Below are 17,520 nucleotides of genomic sequence, written 5' to 3' on the forward strand. Positions count from 1 at the left end.
TCTGCGAGACGAGAAGACACGCACAACTTTTCTCAAATATAAGGAATTCTAATAAAGTATAAGTAACAACAAGTCACGCTTCTATTTATTCCCGCACTGAAAATCCCACGTAACAATATTATAAGTTTCTCGAGAATTCACAAAAATATTGGTTAATACAAACTAAATTCTTTGAGAATTACATCTGTCAGCTGCGGTGGGAAAGTGTTTCAACAAAAATAATAAAAAGTGCACCAAAACGAGTAAGCTGTGTATTTAACTCAATATTTTAAAGTTTTAAGCACCTACAAGAAGTGAAAATTTTACTACAAATTAGCAGTTGTTATGAACAATGTCTTCAAATCTTGACTAATATCCAAGAGTATAATGGTTTTAGTTGGTGACTGATAATTCTATACTGAAGATTACTAATTCCATCTGTATTAAATCTTTTTGATGCTTCCTCTAAATGTGTGAATCTTGTTATGCTAGGAGATTCTTTTCTATGACTTAACATAAAGTATCGGGAAATTTCAGGGCTGAATCTTGTCACCTGAAATCCAAAAATCAAGTAAATCAAAATACAGATATCGTTATTAATAATATAAGTTATATAATAATATTGAGTTGATGGTATCAACACAATACAACGTCAACATCTAGCCAATGAAGTAACAACAAACTTTGCTATTTATACGACTTATTTCTATGTAATTTTAAAGTTTTCTAACCTTACAACTTTTGATTAACTATTTTTTTATACTTTAGAGATATTTCAAAATTATAACATGTATTGTAGAGACATCTTTCTTTTTTGTAGTAATGCTAGTGTAGTTCATAGATACATTAATTTGAATATTAAAAGTGGCACTAATGACATTTTTTAAGTCAACATTTTGGAATACATCACATCAATCGATCTTAATACTTAAAAGTAGCGAATAAGTTTATTAATTTGATTCAGTATTATGGAATAAAATACATTAATGGACCTTAGTAGTAGTTTATCACACTTACTTCAATCAACTTTGATAGAAATTCTTACTTATTATAACAACATGTATGAATAATATGTAGGTTCGATGAATGTGGTTGGATTTATTTATTTGCAAAATCGTTGGTAAAATAAAACTAGTTATATAAAAAAATTATACAAAAGATTTTATTTTAAATTATTCTGTATTCAGTCGAAATTAAAGTTATAGTCATTTCTCCAATAAGGAAGCTTCGACAGAACTATAATTTTCTTGGTAATTTTAAATTTCCCATGAAACAGACATTGGTACTAAAATTACAGTGCTAGCTGTAACCCCCCCCCCATGTATCAAGAAAGTTGAGGTAATCGATTATCAATAAAAAAAACTAGAAAGAATGATTAAACAAAAATGTTTTATGTTTTTTCTAAATATTTATTTTGATCACCCCTTTTACTAGATAGTATAATGCTAGCCTCATGAAAATAAGACAAAAATTAATGGTAAACTTTTATTAAATTTAGAAGATACATAAGGTAAATGTCCCTATCAAGAAATATTGTCCCTATGGCGGAACGATTTCTTATTTTTTGTACCAAAATTTTTAATGTTTATTTATAAGCTTACAAAAATTACAATAAATAGCTTAAAATATCTTTAAAACTTTTTAAAAAATTTTATCTGAATTCACCGATATGAGAAGTAAATAAGAAATAATTTAAGAACGTGCACTTTCTGCATCTAAAATTTATGAGGATAAGTGACACTTACTATGAAGAGAGAGGATTTCTTTACCCATGCTGTAATAATTATAAAGCATTATATGAGCTGGGAGTTAAATTTTATTGCATGTATTGAAGCTATACTTTCGATTTATATGTATAGTTTGATGAAAAACTGAATATTTTTATTAATTTTCGCATGTTCCGTTCCATGTTCATTATCGGTCAAAATGTACATTAAAAAGAACAGCCAAAATAACGCGTTCCTCATTACCTGCGTAAACAAGACATCTTGTCCCCATCGTGAAGCACACTTTACTGGTCGTTATTATAACGTATTGAACAATTTCGCAGTGTTGAAAGTACTATTTGTTTGTTTAATAAGATCAGATTTGTCATTGCTCATCTTAAATTAATTGGTAAGTAATATTAAATCACAATAACTTGAAAACATAAAACTTAACCTTAAAACTCTATTCAACATAAAGTATCACTTATTTATTTTAGATTTAAGTATACAAAAATGGCAAATATAAGTGCCAAAAAAACAAAAAAAAAATAAGCAGAGCCTTTAAATTTAAACTCTCCTGAGATACAGTTGCATTTCGACGCCTCGTACGAAGTCCAGCACAGTTTAGATTTTGCAATGTTATTTTAAACGGGAAAATCTGAACTGTCCTGATCTTCGTGCGAGGCGTCAATATAATATTGCACCTTAACTTGGTATTTTAGACCCCTACAAATTATTTTGAATAATCACACAAGAATTTCAAAAAATATCTTTCTCTCTGTTTCTCTTACTTTTTCAAACACTTCAAAATAATCCAACATACACGAAAGCAATAAATCTTTAGAAATGCTTAACAACATTTTCACACTGCCTGAAAAGTGTTTGCCAAAAAAAAAAAGGAAAAAATTAAAGGAAAAGTAAAATTTGTCGCTGCATGCAAATCTGATCCGTGGTATAACATCCATAAACAAAAGGAAGATAAGGAAGCTGAATAAAAAAGATGCAAGAAAAGAAGAATGATTTAGTTGTTAAAAAAAACAGATATAAAAATCAAGGAGATCGAAATCAAAATATTACAAAAAACAGGTGATGGGAAAAAAAATTGCAAGAAGAAAAAAAGTCTTAGAATGATACAAAGAAAGAGTTAGACTTGCAAATTAAAGCTATTTTATTAAATATCAAACAAGAAAAACCGTAGATAGTTGATTATAATTTATTTGAATCTAAGATTTTATATTGAAATGTACTCAAACTGGAAATATTTTGATAAAAAAAAAATTTAACTAATGTAAAAAGAAAATAAGAATAAACAATAATTTTAAGTAATAAAAAGAAATAAATACGAAATTTATAAAATAAAAAGTAAATTATATGTATTTCACCTTGGCTGACCCCCTCTCAGTTATTATTACCTTTAAATTATACATAAATAATTTGAAAGTTCTATATATATTCATTTCAAATCATGTTCCGCGATGGGGACAATGACTGCGGAACAGTGCTGCCTAACTACTGCAGACGTTCCGTTTAATGTACATTTTGATCACCTTCTTATTTATCACATAAATTTTTCAATTCTGCTTAAATTTTGATACAAAACAGCAACCTACGTTCAAAAACAGATAACCCACCATTATTATTGATCGAAATCTTATGATTAAACGTTAAAAAAAATTTTTTATCTGTAATAAAGGTAAATCGATACCAAAATTCGTTCCGTGGTAGGGACATTTACCTTAAATGCAGCTAAAACGTCCCAAAAATAATTTTCTTACCATAGACCCAAAATGCAACTGCCGCTTCAAGCCCTTGGGTCATATTTTGCACCCTTAAAATAATTTTGGGCTCACGGGCAAAAAAGTTTTTTGCGCCCTTCGGGCCTAAAGCCCTTTTCTGTCTTAGGGCCTAAAGTGATTTACCAGGCGCAAAGTGTGCCCACAAGTGCTAGATTGCATTTTGCGCCCTCGGTAAGAAAAACATTATACGCAACTCGGGCACCAACACATAACAATCGTGCCCTTCGGGCGCTCATGTTTGTACATTGTGCCCTAGTGACGTATTGTACCAATTTGGCCAGAATTTTTTTTTTCTTCAAATTATTATCACGTACCTTGTAAAAGCAAAATATTTTTTGTTTTTATAAAAGTATATCGACGACCAAGACAAAAAAAAAAAAACAGTTCGGAAAAGTTTATGTTATTTAAGAATGGCAAAATCTATAGACACACATACACACACACACACAAAAAGTGGGCCATTTGAATGTTAACACCTCAATATCGCACTAGGAAAGCTTTAAACAGGAAAAAAGTTTGAATAAAAGATATTGAGTTTGGTAAGAGGTGTTTAATGGTAACCTTTGATTTGACCTTAAACTTTACTTTAATGGTCGTTTTATGGTCAAGTTTAATTTTTAATACAAACGCCTACTTTTGACCCCAGATTCTAAAAAAGGATTAAATTTAACGCGTGTTACCTCCGAACTTCTACAAGTAAAGGGCACAACTCGTAGATTAGTTCTACAAATAAATAAATTTACTTTTTGTTCTTCAGGAACCAGACAACGGCCCGAAAGCCTTATTAGCTTTTATTTACAGTATACTTTTCTTTCAACTCGTTGACTCAGCGTTGTGGTGTTAGGTTTCACCGAGAAATATATATGGAGTGGTGTACGCCGAGCTGGCAGTGACCTACGGTTGGAGTTTATGTCTTATGCCATACGGTAGTAGCGTATCTCATTCGTCTTTTTATCTCACATCCTTGTTAAGGTCTTTGTCATAAGTTTTCTATTTAACTATGTCTCGATATTCAATTCATTAATCAAGGTAAGAATCATGTGGCAATGAATAAGAATATTGGATCTTGAAGTATTTCATATCATTTAGTAATTGGAATATTTTTAAATTGAAAAACTCAATTTAATCAACAACCAAGTTATGTCTTATCTGATAATTTAATAAATTTACAAAAGTTAGAAACAGTTAATTTTACAAACAGTATGAACAACAAAGTGTAGATTAACGTTTACGCTGTTTATACTATTTATAGTTTCTTTAAATTAACTTACTTCTATGATCGTTGGTAAGCCACTGCTTACGGGCACGCAGTCACAAGATCTTGCAAGATTAAACGCAAAGATGTACCTAATCCTACACGAGAGTACTTGTGGCGATGAGCATCCCCATAATCGATGCATTCAAAAATCTTTATTGGTAAAGTAGATTGAGAAAAATTTTTCAGGTAAACTTCGAAAACATCGTAAACATTACCAAGCAGTAAGCTTGTGTGAAAGGGGCAATTCAAATAGACAATTATAATTGGTTTTGTCGTCTTGTTGGTATTGTGGGTCCGAAATTTCGATGATTTTTCCACGAGTCGTTTGAAGGCTGGTTAAATTTCATTTTATTTAATTTTGCAATAATTTTACAAATTGATTATTTGAGTCGTTATTTCGATATTTAAGAGCTGGGTGTGATACTATTCTATCGTCTGAATCAAACGTAGTAGGAAAAATTTTTGTGCCATTAGGATTGTGATATTGAGGTACATTATTGCAGTTGTATGTGTTGGGATCATTAAATTCAACACATTATGTGTTAGCTTAGTAAGGTTAAAAATGTGAAAAATGTTCTGCCCTTGTGGTGGACTGATAGATTTTGTCTTCCTGTAGGGTGTAACTGCTGAGCAAGGTACATATGTGAATTCTAATGGTACATGGTAACGCGAGTATTAGGCTATATTTTTCCAATTTCTTCTACTTCTAAAACTACTGGTAAAGCACCAGCGAACGTTTTTGGTATGTTTGACATCATGTTGGCCTTGAATCCATCAAGTAGGCCTTGCACGAATGCTTCACGGTCAACCATTTCTAGATATAACTTGGAATCAGACTGTTGGTTTTCAAGAATGTTGTTGGAAGCAACCTCTACTTGGCTGCTCTAGCGCCTCGATTAATGAGTTGGGAGATTCTCTCATGAAAATCGCGAACAGTTTCTCTCTGTTTTGAAAAGTATTGATGTCCACGATGTATTGAGCATAGGGTTTGGATGGTGCAAAAAATGCTTTTAAATGGTTTATAAGGTCATCTAATGTATTTATTGTTAATCCATCTATACAACTTCTTGCTCTATCCTTTAGCCAAAAAATGAATGTTCTTAAAAACATAGGCTCTTCCGCATTTGAGAAAAGGGACCTCACATTTTCAACATTTAGCAAGAAATCTCTGGGAAGTATATTTTGACCACGTTTTTTTTGTTAGTGCTACGTTACGTAATGATTCCAGAATTCAAATGATTTTTCGGCTTCCCTTGCCCAATGGTATTGTTCATGTAACTACCCTTGAAGCAACATTTGCTATCTTACTAATATCCTCAAGTGTCTGATCTATTATGAAAAAAATTTTGGAAATAGATAAAGAAAGACCATACAGAAATTTAAAGAAAAAAAAAAAAATATGAAAAATTTTGATTTGCTTAAAGCATAGTCTAAGTAAAACAAAAGTCTTAGTTTCCCAAGGGATGCCAATTTGTTACGTCTGAACTTATATTAGTTAAGGGCAGAACTCGTAGATTGATTTTACAAACAAATAAACTCAATTTTTGTTCGCCAGAAACCAGCAGTCGGCCCAAACGCCTTATTTAATTTTTCTTACAGTATACTTTTCTTTTAACTCGTTGACTCGGCGTTGTGGTGTTAAGTTTCACCGAGCAATATATATGGAGTGGTGTATGCCGAGCTGGCGTTGACTTACTATTTGAGTTTATGTCTTATGTCACACGGTAGTAGCGTATCTTTTGTCGTTGTCTTTTTATCTCACGTCCTTGTAAAGGTCTTTGTCATAGGTTGTTTATTTAATTTTTCTTCGATATTCAATTCATTTATCAAGGTAAGAACCATGTGTCAATCAACTAGAATATTGGATCTTGAAGTGTTACATATCATTTAGTAATTGGAATGTTTTTAAATTAAGAAACTCAATTAAATCAACAATCAAGTTTCATTTTATCTGATGATTTAATAAATTTACAAAAGTTAGAAACAGTTAATTTCACAAATAGTATAAATAACAAAGTCTAGATTTACATTTACAAAGTTTCTACTATTTATAGTTTTTTTAAATTAACTTACTTCTATGATCGTTGGTTAGCCGCTGCTTGCGGGCACGCAGTCGCGAGATCTTGCAAGGTTGAACGCAATGATGTACCTAATCCTACACGAGAGTACTCGTGGCGATGACACTACTTAGGCTTCTGCTTTTAATGTTGGAACCCAAATCGACAGTCTTTTCTTTCTTGTTTCTCCTTAATTCACTTTTTAGGCAAGTTTACAGTGGCCTGGTTTGCTCGAGATTTTCTCACACAGCTTAGTCACCAAACTAAGTCTTACATTTACTTGAAATGCACGCTTTGAACACGTAGCTTAACCACCGAACTAAGTCTTACACCCACTCAAAAGACGCAACAGAACTCACTCTCTAACCTTTATAGTTACTTTGGAGCACTTGACGAAAGAGAAAAGGCGAATATTGTTATGTGCTAGGAGTTCTTGCGTTTGAGGAGGACGCGTCAAGTTGGGGATCTGAACGACCATCAGAGGTTAACCTAATTACTCTCGATTGACGTGAGCACAGTCGTGGTGTAATAATTACGCAGTAATTGATAGTTGAAACTGCTGATGTCTCAGATTTAATGTTAGGCACAAGTTGTTGTCGAAATTGTGTATGATACTTCTTGGGGCCATATGCATAAAAGAGCATTGAAATTATTGATTATTCTCATTCTTGGGTGTACCACTGCGAATTAGTGTTGTAAGATGGGCGCTTTAGAAGATTGTTGAAGGTTGCAAGCGTAGTTCGCGTTTGGCGACGGTAGCTTGTGTCGAAAGAAGTAAGTTATGTCACGTAATTGTCGCTTCATATTTTGAAATCGCTGAGCTATAACTTTTTATAATTTAAAAACGAAACTCTGTATTTTAAAGTAATAAATATTAATCATATGACAGGGGATGTCACACGCCCCCCTTTAGCTGATTGCGGCCCTCGGCAATCATAAGAGCGAAAATAGTCGAACTCATGTCAAGTTTTTAAAATACAAACACAATTAATATACATATATAAATAGATACACATACATTTCTAGTAGTACAAAGTATCGAATGAAGAGAATAAGACATAAAAATTAAGTTAAAACGAATTAAAACAATTTATAGAATGAATCATGATTTCTTGAGATCTTGTCGTTGCATGTCTTTTGTGTTGTACTCATTGTAGGTGATGATGTGCTACAGTTATGATTGTAAAATGGTTTGCAATTGGAAAATGGCAGCGAAATGGTGACAATTTTCCTTAGTTTGGTAGTAATGATGTTTGCGCTTGATTAATGAATAAGATGATATAAAGTTGTTGGTTAATTTTTTTTCTTCTTTTTCTCTTTTTTCTTTTCTTTTTCTAAGGCATTACATGGTATGGTAGTGCATTGTAACTGGAGCATAAAATAAGGTTGGTATATATCTTTAATCTGGAACAAATTGTGACGAATTATTTGCTGGGCGTGTTAATTGAAATCATTAAAGAGTTGTCAGTTACTTTACTTCTTGATTGCAGCTTTAATTGGTAGTTTTATGCAGTAGGCGTAGGTGCTTTGCATTTTACAGAGTATCCTAGCTGATGTTTTATGCGACATTTCTGCGGGATCCGTAATGCTTCATTGAAATCAAGTGAGAGGAGGTACTGCAGTGTTGCTGTCACACCTTCATCGAATCGTTTTTAATCCTACGTAAAATTGTGTTATAACACTATGAGGTTTATTTACATTGATGTTTTACATGTTTCAAAAGCATTTTGCGAACTATAAGACATGACTTTTACAACAGATTTTCGTCACAACTTTACAATGCACTAGTGTTAAGTTAAATATTGTTGAACATCAGTGGTTGGAAATACATCTTTAAAACATGAAATTTTCCGTTGACGATTCGGACGTGCGTATAATTTGTTTTATGTTTACAAGTTCTACAAAATACAATATACGAGTACAATTAAAACGAGTAGTATACGTAAACTAGTAAACGAAATTTTTTGGAATTATATATCATAATAAAAACTTCTGTTTTTTTTTTTTTTTCTTCAGTAGGGTCTAAAAATTTTGTCGTGTTTAGTTGTAGCTTTTGTTCTTAAAAAGCTTTCAAGCATGGGATAGCAACGTTCTTATAATTCGTTGGATTGAAGATGGTAAGGTGTAGTGGTTTTACGGTTGAAACCGAAAATTTGGGCTGAATTTGTTACTATATTATTTCGAAAACTCTTTCCATTATCACTGAAAACTATTTCAGGCACTTCATACAACGCTATGAAGTGTCTTGCCAGAGCGTCTGCGACTGTGATAGCTCGCATGTTGGGTATAGCTACTGCTACACATAATTTTAAAAATAAACATTGGATAGTTAATATATGTTTATTACCAGACGTTGTTGTTGTTAACGGTCCTATAGTATCGATGGGCATTTTTTAAAAAACTTTAACTGGAGTATCAGTTATTGTAATAGGTTTTTTTGTTTTTATCCGTGTTAGTTTTTGTTCTTGACAAATTTTGCATTTTCGTAAGAAATTTTCAATATCTTTTCTCATACATGTCTAGTAGTACAATTCTCGTATTTATCTATGAGTTTTATTTATGCCTCTATGCCCGCCAAAGAGACTTGTAGCATTCTATTAATTTTTTTGTCTCATTTTATTTGATAAATAAGCACATTCATTGAAACATATAGTTATTTAAATGTTTATACGACTGGGTTCTTTATGAATTGCTTTGGGCAATATTCCTCTGGGCAAATTTTCGTTTATTTCACCCTTTCTGGATATTCTCAATGTTTATATGTTTTTATTTTCTATTACTTTGGCTGAACCTGCTAAGCATGAATGAAGATATTGAGGCAATATTCCATCTTGTTCTCTTTCTTTGATAATCAAACAGAATACTAATTCATTTTTATAATTGGTTGTTATCACGTCACCAACTTGTAGTTGCGTTTTATTCCATTTGGATTTTGAAATATAATTTAAATCTAATAGTAATTTATTGTTACTAAAAATAAGCGTCAAGTAGGCCGAAATAAACGTTGCAATGTTGTCGTTTGTATATGTTAAACATTCTTGTGTGCTGAATATTTCGAGGTGATCCATTTCTGTTCTTATCATAATGTCTAATCATAGTGCTTTCCTTACGAGTGACTCGGTCATCGCGTTCGGCATTCCATTGCTGCTTTAATATTTCAAATGCAGCTGTAGGACGAGTAGACGGTGTCAAGTTACTCTGCTTCGGGGCATAATGCTGTTTTATAAATGTGTCTCGCTGTTTAGCACTTAAAAAAGAAGGTGTATTGGGTATACTACCATGCGTTATTTATTTCTTCTCTAGCTTCTTCGCTATCTTCTTGTTTAATGGTAAAAACATTAGGCTCTTTCCATACAGTATAGACATCGTCTTCTAGTACCGTAGATGCAGCCTTGGAGCAGCATATAGGTGATTTTTATCCAATAAGACAGCTTTCTTTTTTTATAGAATATATATAATCATCGGAATAGTCTAGAGCATTATTAGAAGAAGTTTTAAAATTCTGAAAATTTGTTTTGGTTAACTCTGGTTCGTTATTTGCTGTTATATTTATCAGTTTTGGCGGTATGTAATAATCTCAATATAAAGATGGGTCAGCGAAGTTTGTATTTTGCAAACTGTTAGTTAAAGAATATTGTTTATCATTTTTTTTATCGGAACTGCTTTCCAAAGCTAATTTATGCGTTGATCTGCGAGAGGTGGATTGCAGCTTTGGATTTTGCTTTAATTTAGCAACCATTTCGTCTTCTGATGTACTTAATAAGTCAGTGTCAAACTTAAATCATACTGATTTTCGAGGCGCAGTTTCGATTTTTTTATTTGTAGAAGTCGTAGAAGTTGACGGTTGTGCTGATGAGTTGAATATTCTTTCCAAGTCACTGGCTTCAGTAATAGCTTCTTGTTGTGACTCATTATCTGTTGTCGTTGAAATGGATGATGAATATGGTTTAGTGTTCAAGAGACTAGGAAGTAAAGATGTATCTCTTTGGGGTATCGTTACTTGTTGGTTATTTTTATCTTCCAATACATTGAGAATTTCTGTGTCATCAGAGTTTGAAGTGGCCATAGGTCTGTCAGAAAGAGGTGAACTTCGTCTAATCTTGGCGCTTAAGTCACCGTTGAGCTTTTGATGGTCGAGTGAGTTCTTCTTGCCCTCCTTTCATTCCTGGCGGTATAATGAGAGGAGAATTTTGAGAGCCTTTTATTCTTCCTCTCGTTGCTTGCTTTACTGTAGTAGTGGGTTCGAGCTTACTTGAGCTTTGATTGTGTATATCACAGGACCTATTAGCACGTTCAATAGATGTTTTTATTTATCGAGGGACTTTTAAAATAGGCTGTAAGGGTAACATACGCGACTGTAATGTTTTATAATTACTAGACTCGCTGTCAGAGCTCTAACTGTTAGAGCGACTACTGCTTCTTTTACTGCTGGATGTTGAAATTTTTCTACCTCTTTTACGCCTCTTCTTATAATCTATTTCATCTTTCATGGTATTCACTTCATAAGAATCTGCAGGGTTACGCGATAAAGCGTCAGCATTGGAATTCACACTCCAGGTTTGTACTTATACATGTAGTTGTATTCGCTGAATTTTGCTCATCATCGATTTATGTGACTTATGGAGTCTTTTGTTAATTTGATTCACGTCTAAGGCTCGCACTCTCTGTAAACCGTAAATTTTCGTTTGTAAAAATAATTTAAAAAATGTTGTACGGCGGCTATTACTGCCAAATATTCGTTTTAGTAGTGGAGGAATTTTTCTCACATTTATTAAGAGTAAGAGACATGTAGGCTACAGGATGATTTTCTCCTGGTTCTCCTTGACTTAAAACAGCACCGAGATCTAAGTTGGATGCGTCGGTAATTAGAATAAATGGTTTGTCGGTATCGACACATGCAAGTACTGGGGCCTCGCCCACGGCTTATTTTAATCTTCCAAAGCTCCCTTCCTGACTTTTAGTCCAATCAAATTTAAGACTTTTTCGTAGTAATAGTATTAAAAGCTTTGCAATTTCAGCATAATCTTTAATAAATCGTCAATAATATCCTGTGAGTCCTAAAAATTCTCGAATTTTCGTACAATTTGTTTATGTTGGGAAATTATTAACTGCTTCAGGTTTCTAGGTATCGGATTTTACTCCATAACTACCTATTTTATGTCCTCAATATGTTACTTCAGGAGTTAAAAATTTGTATTTATCTAGCTGTATATTTAAACCAGCGTCTGATAGTTTATTTAAGAATTTTTTTACTTTCATTTCATGTTCTTTTAAAGTTGTGGTATATATTACAATATCAACTAAAAACATAAATAGTTATGTGCCTTGTAATCCCATTTATACGGAATCCATGAGTCTTTGGAATGTAGCTGGTGCATTACTTAATCCAAATGGTATACATGTATACTCGCAATGACTGTAGGCAATACTGACAGCTGTTTTATGGCGATCTTCTGGAGGTACTTTATTTTGTCAAAATCCATTAGCTAGATCAAATACTGAAAAAAATTTTGACCCACCAATTTATTCTAATATCTTTGTTATATTAGGAAATGGGTAAGCATTAGGGTTAGTTTTAGCGTTTAATTTTCTGGAATCTGTTACGAGACGACGTCTCTTTTCTCCGTTGGGTCCTGGCTTCCTGGTGACAATTCACAGCGGACTATTCGTTATGTGCAGTAATCTGAAACAGCGCCACCTGCACGGCAAGAAGGAGGCGATGCTGGATAACATGATTACATAGCCTGTTATGGGCTGCAAACTTTTTAAATTGTTTTTTGTAGTTTTAATGCATTATTAATACTTAAAGTATCGATTTTCAGTGTCAAGAATTTGTTTCAAACAGATAACAACTATTCTTTTACAGTTAAAAAAATAAATAAATAAGTAATGTAACAGAAAATTGTTTCCTGTTTACCACAAATTCTTAACACTGAAAATCTATACTGTAAGTATCAAAAATGCATTAAAACTACAAAAAACAATTAACAAAGTTTGCAGCCCATAACAGGCTATGTAATCGTGTTATTCAGCAGCGCCTCCTTCTTGCCGTGCAGGTGGCGCTGTTTCAGAATACTGCACAGAGCGAATTGTATGGGCCGAAAGAGTAGCTAATGGTTCCTTCGTGTAATAAATTATCGATTTGATCGCTAACTTCTTTGTGTAGAGTAGGAGGATTTCTATATAGTTTAGTAAAAACAGGTTTATCGTCAGTTGTTGGTGTATTATATTGTACACACGATGTACGTGGAGCAGAATTAACTTTGATATAAGATAGATCTAAATACTTTTTTACAATTCGGCCAAGTTGTTTATAGCTTGTCTTATCATGATGATGCCTGCAAACTTCTTCTGTAATATATTGAATTCTGTCCTCTCTCGTTACGTTGGGAACATCATCACTAAAATTTTCTGAAGCATCTAGTTCAAAAAGTACGAGATTTTACGGAGGGTCTTAGTTTCCCAAGGGATGCCAATTTGTTACGTCTGAACTTCTATAAGTTAAGGGCGAAACTCGTAGATTGGTTCTACAAACAAATAAATTCAATTTTTATTCGTCAGGAAACAGCAGTCGACCCAAACGCCTTATTTAATTTTTCTTACAGTATACTTTTCTTTTAACTCGTTGACTCGGCGTTGTGGTGTTAGGTTTCACCGAGCAATATATATGGAGTGGTGTACGCCGAGCTGGCGTTGACCTACTGTTTGAGTTTATGTCTTATGTCATACGGTAGTAGCGTATCTTTTGTTGTTGTCATTTTATCTCACGTCCTTGTAAAGGTCTTTGACATAGGTTGTCTATTTAATTTTTTTTCGATATTCAATTTATTTATCAAGGTAAGAACCATGTGTCAATCAACTAGAATATTGGATATTGAAGTGTTTCATATTATTTAATAATTGGATTGTTTCTGAATTAAGAAACTCAATTAAATCAACAATCAAGTTACATCTTATCTGATGATTTAATAAATTTAGAAAATCCAGAAACAGTTAATTTAACAAATAGTATAAACAACAAAGTGTTGATTTACATTTACACTGTTTATACTATTTATAGTTTCTTTAAATGAACTTACTGCTAAGATCGTTGGTTAGCCGCTGCTTGCAGGCACGCAGCCGCAAGATCTTGCAAGATTGAACGCAACGATGTACCTAATCCTACACGAGAGTACTCGTGGCGATAACCATCCCTATAATCGATGCATTCAAAAATCTCTATAGGTAAAGTAGATTAAGAAATATTTTTTAGGTAAACATCGAAAACATCGTAAACATTGTCAATAACTCATTAGACTTTGGTTATTAGTATTATCTTGGGGTCAATGTATAACATTAGCTGAATATCACAGTACTATTTTATCAACAAAAAACAACCATAAAGATGTCTCTAACCTTACTTTAAGCGTTACGTAGAAACAACGACGTGGACATAATAAGGACTGTTTACTTTTCGGTGCTTGTTCCCATGAGTCCCCTTGCCTCTCATGTTCAGGGTGCTTGATTACAGTGAGTCCTCTTGCCCCTCATTTTCGGGGTGCTTATTGACCGTGAGTCTCCTCGCCTCTCGCATCCAGGATTTGTGGTTATAATTTCACCCATGGAGCGAGTTCCCAAAGTTGCCTGTAGGCATAAAGATAAACACGTATGGAAACGACGGACGGTGTTAAGTAAAGTTTGTCTAGGAATTGCAGCGCATGCTTGGTGAATGCGCTGATGAATGTCTGCAACATTTGTGGGTCGTACTCTGTGGACAATACTTTTCAAATAACCCCATAAACAAAAATCTTGAGATGTCAAATTAGATAAGTTGGGTGCCGGTTAACTGGACCCCTTCTTCCCATTTATCTGACATTGTAATGTCGATTCAAAAAGTTACGTACAATCAGTGCAAAATGTGGTGCTGCACCATCTTGTTGAATCCATAACCTTCGTTTTGTTTTTAAATCGACATCTTCGAATAACTCTGGCAATCGATCTCTTAATCATTTTAAATAGCTATATCCATTAACATTTCGTTAAAAAAAGTTAGGCTCGATTAGATAGCCATTTATTAATGTACACCATACTGTCAGATTCCAACGATGCTGACGGTCTACATATCTGTTTCTCTGGAGATTTTCGTTAGACCAATTATGACAATTATGTCTGTTCAGTTGTCCATCACTACAAAATATAGCCTTATTAGACAAAAGCACAAAGTTACAAAAATGTGTATTATTTTCTATAATTTGCAAAGCCTATTGGCAAAATTTAATCCATAATTGAATGTGATTTTGTCTTAAATCATAAACCAGAGTAATATGACAAGCATGCTAACTTAGATTTCGGAGGATTCTCAAAAATATTTTTCTTGGTATACTAGTCTCCCTTTCAGCTTGACGACTGCTAATATGAGGATCAAGATGCACAGCTGCAAGAACAGTTACAGCATGAGCATCGTCTTTATTATATTCGCGATGCCTACATTGGTGGACAAGGTTCACTTATTGAATTGTGGCAGTTAAACTGGGTCCCAGCCACACGGACATTCAGCCACACATGGGTAATGGCTGATTTCCTGGTACAGCCGCTCAAGATGTTAGGGAGTCACGTGACTATAAACCGCCGCAAAAATTTATAAGTACAAAACACACTACCTAAGAAAATCAAACCCAATAATTCTCTACACAAGCTTTTAAACTCTATAACCGCAGCCCCAACAACCTTATAACCCATGGTACAGGAAGTATACGTAAATGAAGTATTTGTTTCTGTACAATCAACGGCATAAATGTTTTTTCAAACTACTAGCTAGTTTAAAAAGCATATTCGTAATTGTTAGAGGCTTAAATTATAATGACTAACTCACAGCTGTGGTATAGATTTTTATTTAATATTAATCAAATGATAAAAACTGTTGTAAAAAGTTTAAACCGAACATCATGATAATTTGTCCGCTAACACAAAAAAGTTTCCTTTAGCAAAAACGATAGCATTCAGAATTAACATTAGATTCATTGTATGAAATCACGCCATGAAACTGGCATTTAACCACACCATGTGAAAAAGTGTCTTTTTTTAAAAAAAAAAAAAAAGGTATTGGTTTTAAAAAGAAATAATCATGCATGGACTACGTAACATGATTGTTTTCTCAATGGAACAAAAAAACTAGCATTGCCTTAAAAGTTTTAACAAAACTTCTATGGTATTCGGTGATTAAGAACGACAAATGTACCGCCAGTATAATTACAAGTAACTTAATAACCCTTACTTTGGACTTACACAAAATCTGCGGTACACAGGTTATACTACAAATATTTGTTTATCGTAATTATTACTAAGTGTTACGTACAGCAAGTATTCAAGTTTCTTAACGCTCTCACATACGATTAATTAAAGTTATATTAAAGTTTATTTTTAATTATTCGCCATAAAAATAATCGAGCAGGGACAAAAAACGCAGTATTAAAGTTGATGTGACTATGTTTGTCATTAATTTATTCACAACAATTTTTTGCGCAAAAGGGATGCATAAATCAAATTAATTAGCATCCATACGTGTGATGTGATTCACGAAAATTAGGTCAGCTTGTTGCTTGTCAATCATATTATTAAATTACAAACAAATTGAGGCATTTTCCATCGTTCTTAAAAGAATTACTGAACACAGTCTACCTGAATACATACGCAGTAACTGCGGCATCATACAACATTTGATCACGAACGTCTACATTTTTGTTTGTTGATAAGTAATCTCCGAGTGAAGTATTGTAGGGTGGGTACGTGTAAGCAAACAATGCGGTATGCCCATTGATAAGTCTAATCAGAGAAAAAAGTCCTTATACCTCAAGTAGGACAATTATTGAAATAAGGCAAGTATAATTTGATTACTACATTTTTTTTGATATTTTAACTGAATATACAATTACACGAGTGTATGTGCGTTTGGAAGTGAAACATTTCTAGTTTCATTAAATTATATGACGTTTACGCCGATTAACTCTCGTACCGCAGCTAGAGGAATGACTAATTTACTTAAAAAATATTATTCTGTTTATCTATTTACAGATCATGATAAAACTGTTATGATCAATCAAGGCATTTTTCTTCGATCATAAATCCAGGACAAAAGAGCTGTCCAAGTACCGAAATCAGTGCAAAAAATGCGGCATAACGCAAACAGCCTGATTTATAAATACCTGTTAGCCGGTACGTATAGGTTTTTTTTTAATTTTCAGGATTCAGTAAAAAATCATTGTTTTATTAAGCATTCATCTAGGATTCACCAATGCTTTTTAAGGTCTGCGCTGAGCGAACCAAACCGCTACAAAGAAAAAATAAAATTTAGATTTAAGGAACAGTCTCCAGCGGGCAAGCATCATGAACCAATCTTCCCACCTTAGATCACCAGAATGACTGAGCTCTGCAAAAAAAAGGTCCTTTAGATACCAACGTCTCCGGCGTAACACCAGGAGACATTGGTAAAGAGCTCTACAACTAGCTCTAACGCTTCAGACGTTGTAGTTTCTCTCACGATCAGTCTGGTGCTACAACAGCAGGCTAGAGAAAATCACCCTAAGGAATCCAGGCACTCACGTTGGCTGAAAACTTTAGTCAAGAAAGAGTTGAGCTCACTGGTCCTTTTTAGGGCCATTGGACGTTGAACTACCTTGCCAAAAAATAAATTAAAACCTATTGAATTTGACAAAAAACAGCCCTCAGGGCTCACAAAAGTTTTAATC

The 17,520-nt window shown here is 33.4% G+C and overlaps 1 protein-coding gene across 2 annotated transcripts in view; it reads right to left on the reverse strand.

Moving 5' to 3' along the window:
* Positions 1-243: 243 nt before the first annotated feature.
* LOC106637202 (beta1,4-N-acetylgalactosaminyltransferase B) overlaps positions 244-17,520 on the reverse strand; it is a 61,093-nt gene continuing 43,816 nt past the window's right edge. For both annotated transcript variants that reach the window (XM_014349909.2, XM_089595696.1), the window contains exon 2: positions 244-532. In XM_014349909.2, the coding sequence (XP_014205395.2) occupies positions 338-532 (195 nt within the window). In that variant the 3' untranslated portion in view covers positions 244-337. The remainder of the gene's footprint in view (positions 533-17,520) is intronic.

The sequence above is a fragment of the Copidosoma floridanum genome, unplaced genomic scaffold (genome assembly GCF_036245765.1).
Source record: "Copidosoma floridanum isolate Cflo_tuat_1 unplaced genomic scaffold, Cflo_Japanese_pri ptg000027l, whole genome shotgun sequence".
In the NCBI taxonomy this organism is placed as follows: Eukaryota; Metazoa; Arthropoda; class Insecta; order Hymenoptera; family Encyrtidae; genus Copidosoma; species Copidosoma floridanum.